A 22,987-nucleotide genomic window follows, 5' to 3' on the forward strand; every position below is an offset into this window, starting at 1 on the left:
AATCATTTTTGTGCCAGCTGCACAAGAAACAATCCCCCAAATAAACATGTTACAACATATGAGACCGTTAATCATCTTGGTTGTGGGGGAGAACTGCAGTTCCCAGAAACCCTGGCGGTTTTGAAGCTTTGCAAGTGATCCATACGAGGTAACATTACATTTATTTGTTACATTTTTTAAGCCCCCCCTTTTATGTCACTGAAATGCAGGTTTTTAACAGGTAGCTAACCATTTTCTGGCTTGCTGAGGTTAATTAGCCTTAAACGCCATTTTAATAATTTGTGCTGACGGAGTCCAGATTGCTGCTTCGCCTTTTGGACAGTAATGCTAACTTGTTAGCTGCAGCTTTCTATGACTGAACAGCTTACGTCTCTTTTTAATATCATTGTTAGACACATTAGCAGCTAGCCCGCGCTAGTGCCGCGTGTTACGCGTTTGTTGTAAAAACACGTCCAGTCAGACACGTTCAGTCTTCTGTTGCACTGTGTTGTCTTCATTATAATGACACCTGGAAATAATGCAGAATAAGTAAAGCCCTCGTGGTAAACACATTAAAATGGTTTTATAGCACCTGTTTTACTGCCTCAGAACCTGAGTGGCTTTAGAACATTCTGGGCCTCGCAAAAGTATTCATACCCCCGACATGTGGTGGTACAGTACTCAAGTAAGAGCAGCGCTGCTGTTTACTAATGTAAAAAGCTTTTCAGGAAATTACTCAACTAAGAGTTCAATGGTAAAATGATAGGAACACATTTCATTTTGATGTTTTAAAGACTAAAATAAAGCCGTTATTAAACATAAATAACCTTATTGTATAGCAAATTTAGGGTAGTGTGTTTATGTTACTCTTAAACAGTATTTCATAATAATATCACTCAAGTAAAGGTTAAAAGTATGGTGCCTTAAAACTACTTGTAAAGGTACATTTTTGGCAAAAAAAAAGCTTAAGTAAATAATATAACTAATTTATAATCTGTGTAATGTAGTTTATTTTCCTGATTGTCTTTTTTTTTTTTTTTTGCATCAACAACACATTTGTGGTTAAACGGATCTGTTTACTCAGAGGGCAGTGATTTGTTGACTGCAGTGATTTGTTGTCTCTGGTTATTTTGCACGTGGTTTAGATGGATTTGTTTAACTAAGCTTCCTGATTTCCATGTGTAGAATACGGTGCGTTACCATGTCGGTCTCTGAGGTGGAGAACATCACAACATTTTCTCATTGGCCATCTTTTCATAATCTTTGCGTCTGATTTGAGCCGTTTTTAAACCAAATGTTTAGAGATTTTGTTTAGGAAAATCACAAAAAGGAAAAAAATGTGAGGGTTTTCCTTTTTACTTTCCGTTATGCAAGACAAAGTCAGATCGGCTTGACTAACAGAACGCACTGTTATCATTTCAGGTCAACAAAGCGCCGAGCCTCAGCTGCTGGATAACTTTCTGTCGAACAATATTGCACGGTCGAAAGGGGCAAAGGTCAACAGCTTCCCTCTCATGTGGACGACGGCATGCTAGCTGTGTACCTACTATTTCATCATCCTGTAAAATGGTTCATTCCAGGTAGCTCAGCCTGTTTTCACTCACAGAGGACCAAACGGTGTGGGACAGCGCCGCAGGGTTTCCTCTTTCATTCCAGCCGGAGCAGTTTTGCTTCACATGCTGATCTGACAGAACAGCAGAACGGCAGCGCTCCGTATCCAGGGGCGACCGACATCCAGCAGCCACGATGGGAGCGGACGGAGCGGCGGCGGGGAAAGATGTGGATCTGAAGACGGCGCCGCCGCTGGAAGACGGCGAGGGACGCGGGGACCCGGAGGCGGCCGCGGTGCCGTGTCCCTCCGAGGACGTCGGGAAGCTGACGTACTCCGTGATGTTTCTGTGTTTCTACGGGTTCATGGCTTCCATAAGGCCCGGGGAGTCGTTCATCACACCCAATCTGCTGAGCTCAGAGAAGAACTTCACCAGAGAGCAGGTCAGTGGGGTCCAAACATTGATAATTAACTCAGAGGAAACAACAACAAAGGCTTTCCAACTGGTCTTGTTACTGTCGCATTTCACCTTTGCAACTGTTTATCGGGTTTTTCTCCTCGGATGAATTCAAGTGTTACCTGCAGGGGAACTGATCCGTCTCACTCGAGGTCATAGTTCACATTCTTCCTAACTGTGTCATCGGAGGCTGATGAGTGACTTGTACAGATGTGATTTTGTTTAATGACTTCGAAGGACCAAAATGAGCTTAGAGTTCAGGAAGGTCACTAAAGCGGTTGAAGTGGACAGACGACTCATGCTAATAATCAGAAGCATGTTTTTAATTTACTATTTTACACAAGCTTGTTAAAAATAAGGACAGTTGTTTTTATTTTTTATTTTCAACCTTCTCCCACTTTTGCTGAAACATCAAATGTTTCTACACAATCCAGCCTTCTATAAATCCATCCATTTATAGTTTTAGATGATGTAAAATTATATAACAATGAAAACTATGAAGGTTTATAGTTTTATAGGAACTGAGCTCTTGAAATAAGAGTTTTAACAGAAGTGTTTAAGGAGCCAGGATTTGTCCTTGGTTATTTCCTTGTTTTCTGTGTCAGGTACAGTCAACTGTAAGACCGTAGGAACATTTGTTGTGAACAGCTTGGACACTATATAAGGGGAAAAGTTTTAACCCGGCGCCGCTGCTGTCCCCAGGTGACCAATGAGATCACTCCGGTGCTGACGTACTCCTACATGGCGGTGCTGGTGCCGGCCTTCCTGCTGACCGACCTGCTGCGCTACAAGCCGGTGCTGATCATCCAGGGCGTGAGCCACGTGGTGATCTGGGTGCTGATGCTGCTGGGCGCCACGCTGCTCCACATGCAGCTGATGGAGTTCTTCTACGGCATCACCATGGCGTGCCGCGTGGCGTACTCCTCCTACATCTTCTCCCTGGTCAGCCCGGTGCTCTACCAGCGCGTGGCCGGCTACTCCCGCTCCTCCGTCCTGCTGGGCGTCTTTGTCAGCTCCGTGCTGGGCCAGCTGTGCCTGTCGCTGGGTGACATCAGCTACTACACGCTGGACGCCATCTCCCTGGGCTTCGTGAGCTTCGGGCTGGCGCTGGCGTGCTGCCTGCCCTGGCCGAAGCGCTCGCTGTTTTTCAACCGGACGAAGAGACAGGAGCCGGCGGAGAAAGCCGCCCCTTCCGAAACGGACGAGATGAACCCCAGGAGGGCGGGTTTGTCCTCAGCAGCGCGCTGGAAGGAGTCCATCTTTGTTCAGATGCTGCTGGAGGTCGGGAACATGGTGAAGAGGCCCAACCTGAGGCTCTGGTCCCTGTGGTGGATCTTCAACTCCACGGGGTATTACCTGGTGCTGTTCTACGTCCACATCTTGTGGAACAAAGTGCATTCCACCGCCAACTACAACGGCGCGGTGGAGGCAGCTGCGACCTTACTGAGTGAGCGCTTTACCTGGAATTATCCCACCTGCTGTTAACGGGAATATATCTGATGTACGCTGGACTTTGTCCAGCACAGGTGTAGGTCATTTTACCTGATATGTAGGTCCTTTGAGATTAGCATATCCTGACACTTTCTGAAAAATTTCATACAAGTCTTTAACATGCAATATTAAAAGTCCATTAAAAGATGTAAATAGCAAACAATTCAATTCCTTTTTAGAATTCGGTAACACAGCATTCCTTTAGTGAAGGCTTGATCATTTGTAGCATCTGCTGCTAAATAATACTTCTAATGCCAACATGTGGAAACTCAGACCTTTCTGCTTGACTTAATTCAGCACTGTGTAGGGCTGATCTGCTGCCCTTAATAGGAGATTTGGTATATAGAATCTGAACCAGGTCAAGTTAATACTTGAGGAGTTCTGGGTAGAATAGATCTACAGACAAAAGTTGTTTTTATATGAAGTGCAAAATGTGCAATTATGGCTCTTTGGGTGTTTTTTCTTTCAGGAAACAGCCATCTTTGAGTCTGCATACTCCAGTTAATGATTAATTGATTGCTAAATAAATTGCAGATTATTTCAATAACAGATTCATCACAATTTATTGTTGCACAGATAAAAGGGCAGGGCAGTAAATCAAATAATCTGTTGTTTTTTTTAGTGTTTGAAGATTTAAATTGAGGGAAATCTTCATTTTTCACAAATGCACTCCTTGGGTTTCCATAACTTAGTGATGTCAGCGTGCCCAGGGTGGCCATATTGTTTGACAGGCGTGCTTTATTTACAGCATGTATTTATTTGGACTTTGAATTCAGGTCAAATCCCAGACCAAGTGATAGAAAAAACAGCCAGACTTTGAAAATATTTTCAAAGTCATTTGCCATTTCTGTTTGAGAAAAGAAAGCGAGAGAAGAGCAAGTGTAGCTTGGCGGGGGCGTTTTCATCGAAGTTAAAGCTTCTGTCTTACAAGACTGGGAGGATTTGGAGTTTTGTAATCCTTATGAAAAAGTCAAGAAAACCCAGAAGAAAGCATGTAGAGTCTGATTAACAGATGATAATAAATTACTTATCATTGGATTTTTCCAACAGGAAAAGATCAGGTTTCGGTTGATTCTTCTAGCAGACAATTAAAGTCATACTTATAGTCAGATGCACCATCATTACTGGCTGGATAACCGATTGTTCTCATTCCCCTAGAGCTCTGAATAAAACCAACTGCTTTACTTTCTGTTTTTACTTCTTTCTGCACTTTAATCTGATTAAGTAACCTGGAGATCACATGGAAACACCACAGTGTCATAAACCAAAACGTGATGTTGGGTAACCAACAACCACATGTCTGTGTTTGTTTGACCTGCCCTGATTGATTTCTGCGTATTGTTCTAAAATCATTGGAAAACAACGTGATTAATTCTAAATTATTTCTTTTCTTTTTTGTTTTGCTCCCTCCCTGCAGGTGCGATCACCTCCTTCATGGCGGGCTTCGCTAAAATCCGTTGGAACATCTGGTCGGAGCTGGTCATCGGCGGCATCACGGCGCTGCAGGCGGGCATGCTGCTGGTCATGGGCACCACTGGAAACATCTGGGTCTGTTATTCTTGCTACATCCTCTTCAGAGGATTCTACCAGTTCCTGGTTCCTATCGCCACGTGAGTAACAAAAAAAAAAAAAAAAAGAAAGAAAACATGGTATACACTAAGACGTTGTTACTGAGGCACGGCTTTATTTTTTTTTTTATAAACTGATAATGGCTCAAATTGTGCTGTAATTTGCCGTTTGTCGATTTCATAAAAAAAAAAAAATACCACCCCCTGAAGCGGCGTTGATATGGCAATCCAGTTTATGATTTAATCTTTGGAGATTGAGAAAGTTGCATCTGGAGTAAAAAGTTTCCCGTTGTCCAACAGCAAGTTTTGCATCGATTATAAAGAGTTATTCCTGCTGGTAGCGCCCTCTAGTGTTCAAACTGCTCAGTTGGGTGTTGCCATCTTCTCACCCCCCAGTTTCCAGATCGCCTCGTCGCTCACCAGGGAGCTCTGCGCTCTGGTGTTCGGCATCAACACTTTCTTGGGGACGGTACTGAAGAGCATCATCAACCTGATATTTTCAGACAAGAGAGGCCTGGGATTAGACGTGACGTCTCAGGTGAGGTCACTCACTGTAGGAGACAGAAAACATTAACAATGTGCCAAGCAAAACTTTTCCCAGGCTCTCGTCTTGCTGTCCACCACCTCAGCTCCTTCAGCTTTCGACTTTCTGTTGCAGTTCCGCATCTACTTCATCTACTTCATCCTGCTGACTGTGGTGTACTTAATCAGCGCCGCTGTCGTCCTGGTGCGTCACTTCCGGACCCAGAACCGGGGGGAGGAGGAGGCGTCACCCGACGGGCTGCACACAGAGCTCACGCCTGTTTCAATGACCTCCGAAGCAGAGCCGCTGTCTAACAGCCAAAGTGTCAAAGCCTAAAGGCAACAAACACTTTGGAGAAGCTGCTGAGGTACCGGTCATATTAATCTGGCAAAGATGGCGGATGTTTTTTCTGAGCCTTAATCATGCAACTGCCTTGTCTTCTGCTACATGAAGCCTCTTGCACTACATTTATGTTTCGCACCATGAAACAGTCACAGAGCACATCAGGTTTGAAACATATTACACTTTTTTCCTAACACAGCACTCCGATTGTACTTGTTACAAATATCTGTAGACAAAATCTGATTGTATTGATTTTGCTGTTTTTTTTTCATTAACAAAGACAATCATATTTTGTGATACAAACACATGCTGAAAGCTAAACGAAACATGACCACAAACTGCTGGATTTTCTGCAGTGTTTAATTTTATTTGTAATAATCTAGTATTAATTTGTGTTTGATACAAATTGTTTTCTTTTTTTCTTTGTAGGACAACTCAGTTTTTATTCTTAGATTTTTTTAAGATTTAGTGCCACAGTTTAAGGACCCAGAAAGAAAAACTGCTGCTTTTACTTTGAAATTCATAGGAATGCAGTGTTACCTAATCCTGCTGCAGGTTAAAACCAGGTTAAAGCTCAGAGTGAACTTCTAATTCCCACACAGCAGAAGTTTCACTCTGTCATATTCATTTTTCTTTAGTAGGATTCTACTTTTTGTTCAGAATGTGCTCAGTGTGCATTTTTTACTTTGATTAAAATAATTTGAGAAATGCGGTTTGATAGGAAATTGAAAGTTTTTATTTTTTATTCATAAATAAAATAGTAGTAGTTGCTACATTGTATTTTGCCTTTTTTTAAAGACTTTGATGAAGTGGAGTACAAGTACTGAATTGCACTGGTCTATCATAAAATCAATTAAAATACATTGTTTGTTGTAACATGAAGACAATCAGGACATATGAAAAGATTTTCAAAGCACGCTTTCCAAGTTATGATTCTTGTTTTCTCAGCTGTAGTCGCTCACAACTCTGATTATTGTTTCTTTTTTTTTGTTCCTGATTTCTCAGCAGGTGGTTCTTCCTTTAACCGGACTGTTTGTACAGCTGAATCACAAAGTTCTGAAAATCTACCTTTTGATCAAAATATAATTTCAGATGAAAACGAGACAAAAAAAAAGTCACTTCCAAGCATAATTGGCTTAAATAAAAAAGTAGAGCATGAAGTCACAGATATTTTAATACATTTTATTTTGTTTACTGCATAAAATAGAACATTTGCTGCCCTCTAGCGGTTAAACAATGAAAAATAATGCAAAACGCACAAAATAAGAACTGTGTTGTTGTTGCATATAGAACAGTGACTGCATGTGTTTTCTTTGTAATAAATAGGCTAATCTCTAAATGCTTAAGATGTTTAAAAAATGGAGAACTGCCAGCATTGGGTTTGATCTCAGTACAAGTCTCTGAAATACCTCAACTTCCTCTTCAAGTAGACGAATGTCAGTTAAAAAAGGCTATACTGGAAAAAAAAAATAAGTAGAAGAAAAACATGCATAATCTACACATTTACACAAACACTGTAACGACAAGTATTCAAACACATTTAGTGTTTTTTTATTTAAATCTCAAAAGGTTAGAAGTAACTGAAACACGTATCCCACGATGCAGTTCTGTTGTAATTGTAGTGTTTCATAATGATTTCATTTTTTACGATTAAAAGTTCACCAAGCCAACCTGACCCTGCGTGAAAATGGAACCTTAATGCACCGAAGAAGAACCTGCTTGACAACATGAAGCAACACATTGTGTTCAAAGGTAATCCAAGTCATTAGCTGGGTTTCTGTTGACTATGTAACTGCGCAATTTGACATTTTAAAAATGGCAACACACCAATTTCGAAAAAGAAAACCTCATTTTTGGATCAAAGCAAAACTGCAATGGAAACACTTTTTGGGCATTGCACAAGTCACATGATCAACAACCAGATGTTACCACTGCCTCGAACCACAAAGAAGACAGGAAGTAGTTGGAGGATGATGACGCAGCATGTGGTTTTTTTTTTTTTTAACGAGTAGGGGAAAAAGGTTTTTTAATGACTTATCATGTGAACAAACTTATTCACGTGTGATTTTAATTGGGTTTCTTATGTAAAGAAAACACCACCTTAGTGGAATATCGACAAAGTTTTGCGCACATTCGTAATGGAGACGCAGCTTCAGACGTCTTTTTGGTCCGCAAATATTTGAAACTCTACGTCAGAGTTCACGATTCGTTAAAAAGACTCTAGAGGCCTGTTTCACATTTGGCAAAAACATCCTAATCATTCCTTAGACTTTTAGGAAAACACACAAAGATTACGGAACACAATACTTTGACTTGACCTTAAAAAAATAGGATGTTGATGCTTGGATTGCTCTCATCACATAAAGCCAGGTTGGCTTTGATTGCTTTTTTCCTTATTAAATAAAATCATAAATCTCTAAGGAGGAGCAAATTTCATCATCAAAAGCTAAGTCCCAAACCAAACATGTTGGTTGATGCCGAACCGTCAGCAGTTCTGCACAAAGCTTTGACTGTAGGTTGAACAGGCAGCTCAGCTCACACAATGCCCTTCCTTTGTTTCTCTTCTCTTGGCTCGGTTGCTCTGACACATAAAAGTGCACGAATCCCGTCTCACATCAAACCAGGAGCACACGCAGGTCTGATTAGGTCAAAGTACCAGTGGGTGTTGTTTATATAAAGTCTTTTAAATTAATGACTTTATATATAGTGAGCTTTCTTTGACAGGAAAGCTCACTGTACCTGTTTTCCAGGAATTGTCTTAGGAGTTATTTGACACTTTGGAAACTCCTGAACCAAACCTCCAAAGGGTCAGCAGCCCACCTCTTTTCCTTTTGTCTTATCTAAACTCACTCTAGTCAGATTACTTTCCCTTGAAAATATCACTGAAGTTCATGTTTCAGATGCTGCAATAACAATAACAGAAAAAAAAAAGTTTCCTATTAAAAAACATCCAGTGTAACAGCGGAGCAGAATAACTTGGTGTGTACTCGCCAGTCAGTTGTTGCTTTCAATGCCAGCGGAAAATGTCAAAAACAGTCTGAGGAGGAAAAAAAAAAACACTTCTAGAAAAATCCATTCTTCAAAATGTTCGTTTCCGAGAAGATTTTGCCGATGGTGAAAGTCTCAAGACGTTTTACTTTTCCGTCAGTGCAGTTTCCTCTGCAACAAGAGGAAACAAACCGTTGAGTGGTCATGTGGTTTAATAGATAAATAGATGCTACTTGTTGGATACGTGTTCATTTCAATAAGTCAATTCAGAAAAAGAAGCTCGTATGACATTTTTGTAGAAATGTAGACAGAGACTGGCAGAGCAAACTTACTGTGAAACTGAACTGAATTGAGAGAAGAGCTAGACTATTTGAGATTTTTTTCCTTCAATTTCAATTGTAAATGAATGAACCAATAAAAAATTATTTAACTTTTGAGCTGACTGACAAAAACATCAACTTTTTAAAAACTATCTTACCATCTAATTGGCCCTTTAGTGGAGTTGTGTTGCCATTGGATTCTGAAGCAGCTGCTTGAGGTTCTACAACAAAAACAAACGATTTAAATGAAACGTTTGACATTTCATAGACTGGGAAAACAAAAGGAAGTTCAGGTTTCGACTTACGCTGCGCCCTGGTATTCCTCCAGAAATCTGAAAAACAGATTAAAGAAAAAAAAATTGTATGTTTGAACATAAATGTATTTCTTAAGTTAACAGAGATTTTGAATCTAAAAAAGGTCCAAATTTGATTTTGTCGTCTATTTACCTCCTTCCCAAGGCATGGAGGCTGCAGAGAGAAATCAAAAACAAGTTCATCTTTAGATATTTATGGTACATCAACTATGCATCTTAATTTGTATGGAGTGCAAACAGATATATAATTGCATTTAGGTCAAAATTTGTTTGTAAAAACTAGCAAATAAAATTTGTAATTAAAATTGTTTTAAAGGAATCTTACATTTATTGAAGAACCATTCTCCTGAAAAGAAGAAAATCAACAGCAAGATATTATTTTACACTTTGAAACAAAAACCAGGCATACAACGAAATTGTACGTATTTACAGTACATAAATATATAAATAAATGAACTCTCATTACCTGTTTTCATTCTGTGGCCAATGGCCACCAGTATCACAAGAAACAGCAATATGACCAACACTGTGACTCCTGTGAAAATCCTTGGACCGCTTTGAGCTGAGTTAAAACGACACATATGAAATATAGAAAAGGGACATTAAGCAGATTAAATTTGCTGTACGATAAAACCATTCTCATGCATGTGTCCCTTGCAAAACTCACTCAAAGACCCGATCAGTTCACACCCTCTAGCAGATGCCACAACGATGATACTTGGTCTTATTAACTTCACCTGTTAGTGGTCATAATGTTATGCCTTACTGGTGTACACTTGCACATTTAAATAAATTATTTCCTTTGGGAGGGTTTCTGAACGTTTCAAAGTGAAACTTTTCTGATCTCCTGTAGGAGCTGACTGTGCTTTCAACAGTTACATTTCTGCTTCCAAAGAAATGGCCCAAGTTTGTGAAAATTTAACTTATTTGAATTTGTCAATTGGGACAGAGAGGACCGTGTGTTTCCCCCTTTATAATGCTGCCCTGGGCTACTGCCCATTTAGGCCGTATCCACTGGCTTGGCAAGAACAAAAGGTGTTTCAGCCAAAAACATACAATTGGAAGTACAGGCTGGTGTCTTCCCACACCAATGACTACATATGGCACTTAATGGATTAACTAATGATAGGAAAACAGTGAATAGAGCTGCATAGGTCAGTTCTTTATGGGGTCAACTCACCAGCCTTGAATGGGTTGGCGAAGGGTTTGCTTCTGTTCTCACTGACTCTATTCTTCATTTTACAGCTGAACTCTCCGACACCTGAACTGTCGTCCTGCAAGAAAAAAGCTACAGTTATCATCAAAGTGTGAAAAACAGGATTTGTTAAACTGTAAAAACATTATTCACCGAAGATTTTAGCTGATCTTTCAGCCTCCTATATATGACGTATGAGACAGTTAATACCTTTACAGTGAATGTTTTGTCTGTGGAACCCGGCACTTCAGTGTCGTCAGTCATCCATCTGTATTCTACTGGTTCTGCTCTGGCCGTGTTTCCCTCACAGGTCAGGGTACATGTGTGTGCACCTTCAGGGCAGGATGGAGCAATGGTAGGTACAGGAACTGCAGCTGGAGTTGGATAAAGATGAGATCCAATCAGGCTCTGTGTCTTTCAATCTAAAACTAGTCCACAGTAAAAAGGGGGTCGATTACCAAGTACACTGAGGTTAATCTTGTGGTCAATTGCATTGTTGTCTATCTCTATCGTGAACACGTCTGTGAGATCATAAGTCAGGCTTCTGAGAGTCAATTCTCCAGTCCGGTTGTTCAAGTTGCTCCGACCTACAAACAAAAATAGTTGAGAATATTATCTTTCACCTCACAAATAAAACAAAAGCTGCAACAAAAAGAACGCCACTGAGTCACCTACCTTGAAATCTACCGTAGTATACGATACCGTCTGGTTCCAAATCGACAACCAGATCTTTCCCAGCTTTCCAGGTGATGCTTTTGGTTGCATCAGTCACAGACCCCTGTTTTGGTTTGAGCGTTACCTCGCCTCCCTCCTTTGCATAGATTGTTTCATCTGTAGGAGGTAAAAAATAAAAACAGCAGCAGCAGTGTGAATTTATGTCAGTAATTTCATCTTAAAGCAAGAAAAAACATTCAGTTCTTCCTCAGACTAATTTAACCCAAAATGGTCTCTTAATTTATGTGGAACCGTTTTACTTACAAAATGTTGTAGGATTAGCATAGATAGATTTTTTTAAGCTATCTGAGCTTTACAGACAGCGGTGTAGGCAAGTTTTCTCCACCTTCAGCTTATTTGGGCGTTGGGAATATTGTTCCCACCTTCTATGGTGACACTGGTTTGTTGTGCGAATCTCAAGGACCAATGAAATTTGAAGATCTACAGCTGCTGACTCAGAATAGAAGGCATCTACTTTCCCTACTCTGCTGTTTGAACCTGAAATACAATAAACAAAAAGGCAAGTTTTGCCTTGGGCTACTGGCAAGTTTTGCCTTTTTGTACAATACAATAAACAAAAAAACACAGGCTTTCTAACAGTATAAGATTTATTACCAAATATTACTTTTGGTGTTACTCCAAACACCTTAATTTGTCTTAATTTATAAGCAAAGAAAATATTTCTGTTGCCTTCTTTAAGACATCTAACTGGTCCTACTCAGCAACAGGCCAGATAAAACAAGCATCCACGTCCTTTAGTGTGGTTAGTGGGTTTCACACTAACTCACCCACTAACCCCAAAAACAACTGATTCATTTTCTTGTTTACTTACATAATATGTAGGACTTACATTAAGAGGAACGCTTAGTTAGGGTGTAAACACATTTTCCTTACCTGCCCCTACTTGTATTCACCTCGTCAGGATTGTTTGTGTTTAAAATCTGATAGTGAGTTTTCTCTAAAGATGAAGATTTATCAGACTCTCCCTATTGGATCAGAACTCACTACCAGAAGTTTTAGTAATCCAGGGCTCATGTCCCTTTCTATTATGTGAAAGGTTTCCCCTGCTACCTTCAGTTTGAGGAAATGATACTTTATTTTGTATCATCTTCAGCATCATGCTTTTCTGATCTTATTTCTCATGTGGCATGGTGCTTTTCATTAGCCACACACCTTTTGGAAATCACCTTAAAAGCCTTTCTACAGGACACTGGCCCCTTTCCACCGCAGAAATTCCATTTTCCACTCAAGTTCTATTACCTGTCCTGTACTGCATCACATTTTTACATGGTCTTCGTGTGTTTTACGACTTTTATTGCGCTGTAGCTGTAATATTCCCTTTTAAAACAGACACAATTGGTTCATATCATGAAAAAAAACACATAGACAACCCTGCGAGCGTTTGTCTTCAAGCAGCTGGGTGGGGCCACGCAGTTTTAAACTACTCTCACACTCACTAAAAAGATACAGAATAACGTTTATTAGGTTACAGCTGATTCGGGTGGAGGATCTGGACTCACCTGAGGACACAGAGGCCGCCGCCAGAACAACAAGGAGCCACCAGAGGCCCGAAAGATTTCTGATTGGAGACGAAGCGATCATGGCGTTGGTCTGAGTGGGTTATGAACGAGATAATGGGTTGCTTCCGTCTGTGACCGAAAGTAACACGTCCAGCAACGTTAAACTAAGATTACAAGCATTTTAAAACCCTGAATTAAACAACGTAAAGCACGGTTTCAGGCAGAGGCGCTATGAAAACTGTGAATGGCAGTTTCGAAACGCAATCCGGAAAGTGAAAGTATAAGTGGGACATGACTCAGGCTGTAAGACTCCGCCTCCGAGACATATTTAAACATATATTTGTCAAACTGACCCTTATTGTTTCATATAGTGCTAGTTGGCGTTCGTAGTATCGCCTCTAGCATGTTTTACTAAAGTTGAGCCAGGTTTGTTGAATTTAAAGTTTATTCAAAGTCTGAAGCGGAAAGTTTCCGCCCCCTAGTGTTCAGAGTTTGGTACTAATGGAGGCCCGTTTCCGCCACTAAAAAAAAAAATAAAAAATTATGTCATTATGATGTTATGCAGCATAATTGAATACTGCAAGCCTTTCTTACGGTGGGCGCCGTACTTTATGCTTTAATATAAGGTTATGTGAGGTTTTTCCATGAATGTTAGTATCTTTTTGTGAAATATCTGAAGTTTTATATCTTTCTTTAGGATAGAAAGGCGCCACAAACCTACGATATAAACAGAAACTTTCCGTAAGTAGGAAAGAAATAAAAATACATCCTAATTTGGACTATTTCTGAGTTATTATCACGGATAATAAATCATCTGACAGTTTTGATTGTGTCTCTGTTGTGTTCTAGTCTGAATGGTTTAAAGAGCTGCTTTCAGTGCCGCTCCATCTTAGCCTTAACAGACATAAACATGCAGGAAAAAAATCGATTTTCAATCAGTGTTTTTTGCACCAAACAGTTTTTACTATTAACAAGTTTTTATTATTAAAAACACGACAAACTAATGATGGTAAAGGGCCGCACTGGGTTAACTCGGGGAATCTCATCTGTCCGTGTATCAATCAACTCCAAACCTTTTCTTTGTTCTGTCACAATTATCGATTTATTCCATTTTGATCATCATGCTCCAAACTTTGCAAGGACTGACCGCCCCGCTCACCTGCTTCCTAATACACACAAAGCCAGTATCCTTCCCATTCATACCTGGTGACGTCACTCCCACGTTGACACACCTAAGTGTCAAAGCCTCCTGCTCCTGTCATATCAATAATTACTTATTTCATTCATATGGCTCTTACAGAGCCTCCGTGAAAACTTGTTTATTATTATTAACTGTTTGGTGCAAAACACTGATTGAAAATCGATTTATTTTTTCCTGCATGTTTATGTCTGTTAAGGCGAAGATGGAGCGGCACTGAAAGCAGCTCTTTAAACCATTCAGACTACGAACACAACAGAGACACAATCAAAACTGTCAGATGATTTATTACCCCGCGATAATAACTCAGAAATAGTCCAAATTAGGATGTATTTTTATTTCTTTCCTACTTACGGAAAGTTTCTGTTTATATCGTAGGTTTGTGGTGCCTTTCTATCCTAAAGAAAGATATAAAACTTCAGATATTTCACAAAAAGATACTAACATTCATGGAAATACCTCACAAACCTTATATTAAAGCATAAAGTACGGCGCCCACCGTAAGAAAGGCTTACAGTGTTCAATTATGCTGCATAACTGACCAGTACAGTATTGCGAGGGAACGCAAAAGTTTTGCGAGGGAACGCAAAAGAAAAAAAATTTCCCCATGTCCCCTAGAGGGCTCCGTAATGATGAGATACTATCTCATTATAATGAGATAACTTGAGTTGGCCCTATAGTTTGAGATATGCTCAACTTGATAGAAAGAAATGGATATTGATAATATTGATCAATACTTCAGAAGTGGTTTTACTAATCTTGAAATCTTGCGAGTTTTGGAAGAAACCCATAATGTTAAATTAAGTCTCCAGACACTGGAGAGAAGACTGCAAAAGAAGAGCCTTTGGCGTAGAAAAAATAAGACAGATGTTGCACAAGTGGCCTCTTTTATTGAGCAACAACTACATGGATCTGGGAGACAGCACGGCTACAGGAGGATGCACCAGAAATGTTGGATGGCTGGCATAGTCACAGACAGGGAAACAGTACGTCTTTTGATGCGCCTATTGGATCCCAACGGGGTTGACCTGTGTGCACAAAATCGCTTGAGACGAAGCTTATATGTCAGTCGGGGACCAAACTATGTCTGGCACATCGATGGGTACGACAAATGAAAGCTTTATGGAATATGTATTATTGGATGCATAGATGGCTTTTCGAGGAAAATGATCTGGCTAGAAGCTTCACTAGTGACCCTCACATTATTGCTGGCTATTTCATTGATGCTGTGATGGAGTATAATGGATGGAACTTATTAAATGCACTTTACACCAAGGCAAGTTTTTTTTAAGCACTTGTGATTTATTTTTGGGGATGTCAAAGTAATGGATTGTTCTTTGTTGACAGAATACAAAATAAATACATTTTGAATAAAGTTTAGAGCCTGTTTATGATTTGCTGTTGCACTGTAAATAAATTGATTGGCCATAATACTGAAAAACATGTATATGTCAAGAGTAAGGACAACATTTGTACTCTTATCAAATTAATACCAACTGCAAACAATAGCACATTGATTATCTGTTACTAATAACATGATTAAAACATTGCTTGTACATGTAACACTCCTGTCCATATATCAACAGTTTCCCTGAACAAGTAAGGTTAAAAAAACAGAGCCTGCAAATGTTGGTACTATTTAGTACTGTTTTGAACAGGAGGCTAGTATTTTCCATTAATAAATAAGATTAAACACATAGAAATTAATAATAATAAGAAGAAATTGACCTTGACCACAACATTGAAGGAAACTAAAATGCTTAGTCTTTTTAAGTAAACCATGGAAACAAATTGTAACTCATTCATGCATTTTAGTTTTACAATCACACAGTGTTTACACAGGACATATAGACATAATATCTGACTTGTTAGATGTTTTGTGGACCTGGGTGATTTAGAGAAACTATTCCCTCAGCCCGTCACTGATCATTTGACGGAGTCTTACATAAAGATTAGTAATTTCATACACATCATCTGTCATTACCAGTCTGTGCTCAGTCATGAGTTCAGTGCATAAGTGAAATACATCGACATCACAGGGAAAGTCCTTGAAACGACATTCTTCTATACATATTTCCAGCTTTGTTAGATTAGCAGACTGTAAAAAGTTTGGAACCCCATACAGGTTGGGAACACCATGCATTAATGTGGGACGACCAGGAGGAGCCCCAGGATTATTTGTAGATCGTATACAATGGTCATTCCATGTATGGACAACTTGATCCAACTCCACCTGTTTGATAAAAAAAAAAAAACGGGAAAAAAATAAGAAAATAGTTGTTAGAAAACAAATTCATGCTTTTGTATTATTTGTAACTTATTTCAAATGTGTGTGCTGAAAGCAAGAAGTAATTTTATAGTACCTGTATTGTTTGAAGGAAGCAAAACTGGATCAGTGATTCGTCCAGAAAGCTGTCAACAAAATAGCCATCGGCTTTAAGCTGGTCGAAATGGTCCATTCAAAACTTCTTAAAGTGCACCACCATCGCTCTGTCCTTTGATTTCCTGTACTCGGACCGAGAATAACAGATTCAAAACCATTTTCATTCTCGTGTTGTGCAGAAATCTTTGCATCGCTGCCACATAAGTGTTCTCTGTGACATGATCCATTCGTATCTTTTGTGGAAATCCATTATACTCCATCACAGCATCAATGAAATAGCCAGCAATAATGTGAGGGTCACTATTAGTCTTATTAGCTTCTAGCCAGATCATGTTCCTCGAAAAGCCATCTATGGATCAGTGATTTGATATGGTGCTGCAGCAAGTTCTGACTAAAATATAATGGAGCAGGTTTGCAAAAACTTAGTACGGCTAAAACAATGTAAATAAACAAAAGTGTCGCGCTTAAATATGTTTAAAAAAGCCACAAATTATTTTAGTAATTCACAAAATTGTACTAAATGTGGAGCTAATTTATCAACATGTATAATCCTTGCACAGTTGATATAAAATAGCTTAATAAATTTGTGTCATTATATGTAACTTCCTGTGTAAGTAATTCGTTTCATTAAGCATTTGTAATTTATATTAGCTAATTGCTTATTTAGTAAAATATATACACTTTAAATAATTACTTTTTATTAATTGATTGCATTTTCTGCTGTTTTATTTACATGATAAAATTTACAATAATGTAACAATCCAAATCAAACCAGTCATTTTATTGCATGTTGACACTTTTGGTTTTCAATACATCGCCACAAATACAAAATAATAAAATAAATAAGGAAATCACTGTTACAATGACTACTTTTGATCCTTATTATGGAGCAACAAACATGACGCAATTATATAAATCATGCTAAAAAAAAATACTGACTTCAACATCTAAGGAGTTTGGATAACAATTTATTGCTAAATTAAATTCTTTGGTTGTTTATTCAATAAAATTAAAATACAAAGTTTTATATTTATGTTTATTTCATGTATTTGTTTCAAATGTACCTCAGTAATCAAACTAATAACAATCAATTAACTGATTATTAATTTATTGGGTTATGCTGCTTTTGGTTCTTGATGAAGCACAGCAAATATAAAATAAAGTATTTAGTTAACAAGAATTTACTTTTTTTAATTATTACTTATAAAAATACCAACAGCTAGAAATATCACTCATTTTTTATTACCTAAATGATTGCATCTATGAAAAAGCCATTTCTGTATTTGTTAAATAAATTAAATTGTGTTTTCAAGCTCGCATTTACAATGTCATTAATATTTATTAGCAATATGAAAAAAAATAAACAGAATGAAACATCTTAAAACAGGTTGAAGCAGAGGCTGGGTTAGAATGCAATATGCAATCTTACACCGTGTTTTTGCGTTTTACGTTCTGACACATCATTGATTACAATGAACAAATAATTGATGTGTAATCAATTATTTGCCGGCTCCCCTAAGCTTGATTCATTCAGAGCTTCCAGCTGCAGCCACAGGCCTCCCTCGGCGCGCAGGACAAGTTGGGGGAGACGCCGCACCTTCCCAGAGCCGCTCCCTGCTTCAGGGTCAACGCCCAGGGTCAAACGAAACCTCAGCAGGGTCAGCGCTACGACAACTCGAAGCTCAGCCATGGCAAATTTCTGTCCGATGCAGTTCCTGTGAGCAGAGACGGATTAAATTCACCACTGATACATTCCGATACTTAAATTCTTGTTTTCTTCAGGAGAAAACTGAACCTGGGACCGGAGGAGAACGGGATGAAGTCATGAGAGGAGCGACTCTGTGCGCTGGTCGGCTCAAAGCGAAGAGGATCGAACTCCTTTAAAGCACATTAAAATGTGTCAAATTTAAAACTATTTTGAGGGGATATTTATTTAAATTTTCTTACATGTGGGTTTGTCCAGACTTCGGGGTTGTGGTGTGTCCCATAAAGACTGACCAAACAGATTACACCTTAGGGAAAAACAGATTTCACTTCCCAGTTAGGACTGGTACAAAATAAATGTATAACAAGGAGGATGCTTCTGATACAACCTAAAGTAAAATAAAGTAAGTAAAAGTAAAGTAAAATCCTGTATCTATCGTAAAAACTCCCAGAAGGCCAAGCTTCTCACCCTGTGGTACGGTGAGGTCTCCTGGCAACGCCACATCCTGGGTGTACTTCCTGGTTACAGCCTGGACAGGCGAGTGCAGCCTGAGGCTCTCCTTGATGCACATGGTAGTGAAAGGAAGGTTGGGCAGGTCCTCCCTTTGAATTAAAAAGTGTGTCAGTGTAACAAACAATTACAGCCTTGGAAAAGTATTTTTTTACCTTTTGAAATTTTTCACATTTCGTTACTTTACACCCATGAATTTCAGTTTTTTTTTTGTTTACTACACCTGCAAATGTTTGGATTTGCACATCTAGTGACTAAAATAACTCAGACACAGTCAGGTTGGCTATAAGGCAAGTCAATTTTCAAGTCTGAACTTTGACTAGGCCATTCTACTGGACAAATATGTTTTTGTGTCATCACATTGTTGTTCTGCAGGAATGTGACTCTTGGGTCCGGTTATCGGACAAATCGTTAAAAAAAAAACAACTTTACTTTTCCACAGCGGATTGAGTGTGTGTGTGTGTGTGTGTGTGTGTGTGCCCGCATCTTCTAACCACTGTATTTCATGTCCATCTCGTCCCTGCATCAGCTCCATCACTTCCTGCCTGCATTTCTCCTGATAGTGGGGATGGCGAGCTAAATTGTACAGCGTCCAGCAAATTGCGCTCGCTGTCGTATCATGTCCTGTGAGAAAAGTGAGACTGATTTCTGTTTTTATTTATCACAAGTCATATCTTCATTGCATGTTTTCCTAATATCATGCAGACTTATGCTCCAACTGGCTGTAAGGTATTTGTTTTTTCTGCTTCTGTTTTCAGCATTCTCTGTTTCTCAGCATTTAAGAATAATTTGATCCAAAATACTTTTAAAATAAGATCAGAGGTAAACGTAGAGATACAAGTGGTAGAATATTTACCATCTCTATGGATAAGATACTTTAAATTGATCAGTTTAGTCTGTTTCGAGCTGTATAGTTGCAGTTCACATTTGTGGCTCCAGAGGGAGGTGTTTAGAAAAAATACCGTCTCACCTGCAAACATGAAAGTGTTGGCTTCCGCCTGAATTTCCTCATCTGTGAGTCCTTGTCCGTCTTCATCCTGTGTTAATAGAAATTATTTTCATTTTTTTGGAGTTTAATTTATCATATTTCATTTTATAGTCCGTTCTATATTCACTTTTGACAGCAGAATGAGGTCCACGAAATCTTTCTTTCTCTGTTGCGCTGTGGTCATGCTGGTTAGTGTTTCCGTCTCCCTCTGCTGGTCAATGAGAGCACGGCGCTTCTGCACAACATCCCTGGTGAACCTGCAAGGTAAGCATGCGGTTACAAAATACACTATATATTACAATATTTATATAGAAAATATATAAATAAGTGTATTTGTAAAGCTTTGTGGAAATACACTGTGACGGAATTGTATAAATAATATCTCCAGCTTTTATAATCAGATAGAAAAGTACATTTAAACTGTCATCTGGTTTAATTTTCAGAATTTCCTCCTACCTACTAGATGTTAAACTCGGCTGCATGAGTGACACGCTACCTGTGTACCACACTTAATGCTCGCTTGAATCTCTTTCCTTGCTCCGTTTTCCAGTAGATCCAGTCCCAGTGGTGCAAAATGCGAAGGCGGCGATCTATCACCAGGTCACTGAGCTCCACGATGGCGGACACATATTCACTGGTGGACCTAAAAACAAACATGTGCTTCTTCAAAGCAGAAATCCAGAACAGAGACAAGACATTTTGGGTGAAATAGTAAAGTCCTCACTCCTGACAGTTGCTCTGGTAGCTGAAGGCGCATTTTAATAAGCTGTCCAGGGTCATGAGAGTTACATGGCCAAACATCTCTATGTTGGTTGTTCCTCCTGCCAGCAGGCGGTGCCATTTATTCTGGATATTAAATGAGAATACATGGAAAAGCTGCTCTGAGTGCATTATTTTTTCAACAAATGTCTTTTTTAACCTGTATACTCCAGGTAATGATTAATTGATTACTAAATTATTTGACGATTAATCCGATTAATTTGATCAGTCGTTTCACCCCTAATATAAAGTTTTGTCTAAACGTGTTAATGGTTGTTTTTTTTTAACTCTCCCATTGCATTAATCTCTCATCCAGAGTCCATAACACTTGCTTGCAAATGGATAATTACGCAGCTTTGATGATGGTTTCTGGGACTGATTTCTATTTTCTACACTGAACAGTCGCCAACAGTGACGAGGATCCAAACAGTGACGTTTTCCAAACAGCAAATGCATGTTTCTGAGTGTGTGCCTTACGTGCATGGTGTTAGTCGAAGAGTTAAACGTCAGAATGTAGTTTTTAAGGATGTCGAAATGAAAAGCCGGAGTCAGCAGTCGCCTCTTGCGAGACCACTCCTCTCCGTTGCTTATCAACAAACTGCGACCTGTAAAAAAGAAACCAGGTTAAGCTCAATTTTATGCTGTAATAAATAGATTTGGGAAAGAAAACACCATATTCACATTTATACACTGTAAATCGAAACATTGTATTTAACTGAAAAAGATGAGTGAATTTAATCGATTTTAGTCAATTAAATTACGGAAAACAGGTAAACTCCAAAACTTCATCTATGCAGGCAGTTCATTAAGAATGAGCCACTCTTAGAGCAGTACAGCTTCTATTGGCTTTTTCCTCTTGTCATTTACATTTGAATATATTAAACTGCACAGTGAGTGTATGTTGTATGTTCATTGTCATGACCACACTATTCCACATGAGGGCGCAGTCTCGCAAACGCTCGTGTTTGATTTACTGTAAAAAAAGAAAAAAAAAGTGAGCAAATATTAATGCTCTGCATATCTGTTGAAGTTACAGTAGACCATTTCAATCAGATAAGTTTTTTTTGTTTTTACATTAGTAGTTTCAAGTTAAAAAGGTGGCTTCAGAAAGCTTTGGGGTTTATTTACATATCGTCACCTTCCTAAAATAATAACTTTTTTTTTTTTTTTTGCCAAAAATGAAAAAAAAGAAAGAAAAAAAACACCTTTGGCAAAAACATGACTTAGTACATTATTTTAGAAAGGTGACAACATACAAAAAAAAAAGCTTTGGGTGATGTTTAAGTACATCATACTTAGATTTATTAAGTTAATTTAAGTTACGCTCATTAAAATTACACAAGTGAATCTTAAACAGTTAATTTAATAAAAACTAAACAGTTGTGATGTAAAACGTATTTCTTCAGTAAGGAGATCTAATTAGGTTTTACAGTGTACTCAGTTTTCTTCGCGTGTTAATACAACATATCTGACTCACCCAGCCACGGTCGCAGATGCCCGTAGACAAACTCATCCTTCATCGTGATGTTGGCTTCAAGATGGACGGTATATGGAGTGAAAATACCAGCGTGAGCTTTGCATATTGAGAAAGGATCTCCTGTGTTTTGCGTGGTTTTTGTTCGTACCAGGCGCCATCAGCAGGGGCTTCACATAGTCAGGATGAAAGACTCTGACCAGGTGGTAGAAAGGCCCGAAGAACCAGGAGCAGGAGTGCTTGTAGGTCTGCACCAATTCATCCACCTGTTGGAGACCTTCCTCTGTACTCTGCATCTGAGATATTAATATGTTTATTTAATTTTTTTTTAAGTAATGCTGTATGTCTGAAGGCTGGATTTTGAACCTTACCTGGCCGAGGTGACCAATCAGCCATGAATGCGTCCGCGGCTTGTTGAAGCAGGACAACCTGTGAGTGTACCAGGCGTGACGAACCAGCAGCCTCGCCGTCCAAACTCCGACCACAGCCAGCAGCGCGGTCCCCATCAGCTGCAGGAGGAAACTGATCCCAGACCAGCTGAAAAGCTGCGACAGGAGCCTGTGAAGGACAGCCATGGTGGGACACAGGAGCAGAAAAAACAAAAACAACACCCGGTGCTCAGATGTTCTGATCCGACGGAGGCAGCTGACAGCCTGTTGATTTGGAAACAAGCAGGAACTGAACTTCTTCCGCACAACGTTGTGCGTATTTCATAACAGTTGCTGACATTGTTATGGCCCCACTTCCTTTTGTCTGTTAAATGCGGTCACTTTCATCATGTTCACTGCATGAGATTTCATGTTGATGTGAACTTAATTGCAAAAACAGACGTTAGTCGATGGGCCAACAATAAGAGGTGCAAAACTGGGAAAAGGAGGAAAAATTACACTTTTATCATTTTCTTATTTTAAATAACAATCTAGGAGATTTGGGGGAATCTGTTTTAAGGTCACACTGTAAAGAAACCTACAGTTCAGGAAGGAGACACAGCAAAAATGATGGAAAGTACT

The 22,987-nt window shown here is 39.1% G+C and overlaps 3 protein-coding genes across 4 annotated transcripts; 1 reads left to right on the top strand and 2 right to left on the bottom strand.

Moving 5' to 3' along the window:
• The first annotated feature begins 30 nt into the window (after positions 1-30).
• Positions 31-7,424, top strand: LOC116716188 (reduced folate transporter-like). Its single transcript, XM_032557081.1, has 6 exons — positions 31-148; positions 1,402-1,971; positions 2,688-3,432; positions 4,894-5,086; positions 5,441-5,582; positions 5,703-7,424. Exons 2-6 carry the CDS (start codon positions 1,726-1,728, stop codon positions 5,901-5,903), a joined length of 1,527 nt encoding a protein of 508 aa, XP_032412972.1. The 5' UTR covers positions 31-148; positions 1,402-1,725; the 3' UTR covers positions 5,904-7,424.
• A 536-nt stretch (positions 7,425-7,960) lies between these two features.
• On the bottom strand, positions 7,961-13,239 carry LOC116716225 (uncharacterized). 2 transcript variants are annotated; one of them, XM_032557132.1, is made up of 11 exons: positions 12,961-13,239; positions 11,402-11,557; positions 11,185-11,313; positions 10,937-11,100; positions 10,716-10,805; positions 9,998-10,094; positions 9,857-9,877; positions 9,665-9,685; positions 9,523-9,549; positions 9,376-9,438; positions 7,961-9,068 (listed from the first exon to the last, which is right to left on the bottom strand). In XM_032557132.1, exons 1-11 carry the CDS (start codon positions 13,040-13,042, stop codon positions 9,043-9,045), a joined length of 876 nt encoding a protein of 291 aa, XP_032413023.1. In that variant the 5' UTR covers positions 13,043-13,239; the 3' UTR covers positions 7,961-9,042. The 2 variants fall into 2 exon arrangements, with proteins under 2 accessions (XP_032413023.1, XP_032413022.1); XM_032557131.1 differs by having other exon boundaries at positions 9,998-10,093; positions 10,712-10,805.
• Positions 13,240-17,301: 4,062 nt separating this feature from the next.
• LOC116715494 (cytochrome P450 4F3-like) lies at positions 17,302-22,668 on the bottom strand. Its single transcript, XM_032555904.1, has 13 exons — positions 22,349-22,668; positions 22,129-22,273; positions 21,981-22,034; positions 20,981-21,108; positions 20,469-20,590; positions 20,241-20,387; positions 19,872-20,001; positions 19,727-19,793; positions 19,251-19,380; positions 18,715-18,848; positions 18,489-18,553; positions 18,337-18,419; positions 17,302-18,256 (listed from the first exon to the last, which is right to left on the bottom strand). The coding sequence occupies exons 1-13, from the start codon at positions 22,550-22,552 to the stop codon at positions 18,037-18,039; spliced, it is 1,629 nt and encodes a 542-aa protein (XP_032411795.1). The 5' UTR covers positions 22,553-22,668; the 3' UTR covers positions 17,302-18,036.
• Positions 22,669-22,987: the final 319 nt, after the last annotated feature.

Source organism: Xiphophorus hellerii, chromosome 24, assembly GCF_003331165.1.
Source record: "Xiphophorus hellerii strain 12219 chromosome 24, Xiphophorus_hellerii-4.1, whole genome shotgun sequence".
NCBI classification, from domain to species: domain Eukaryota; kingdom Metazoa; phylum Chordata; class Actinopteri; order Cyprinodontiformes; family Poeciliidae; genus Xiphophorus; species Xiphophorus hellerii.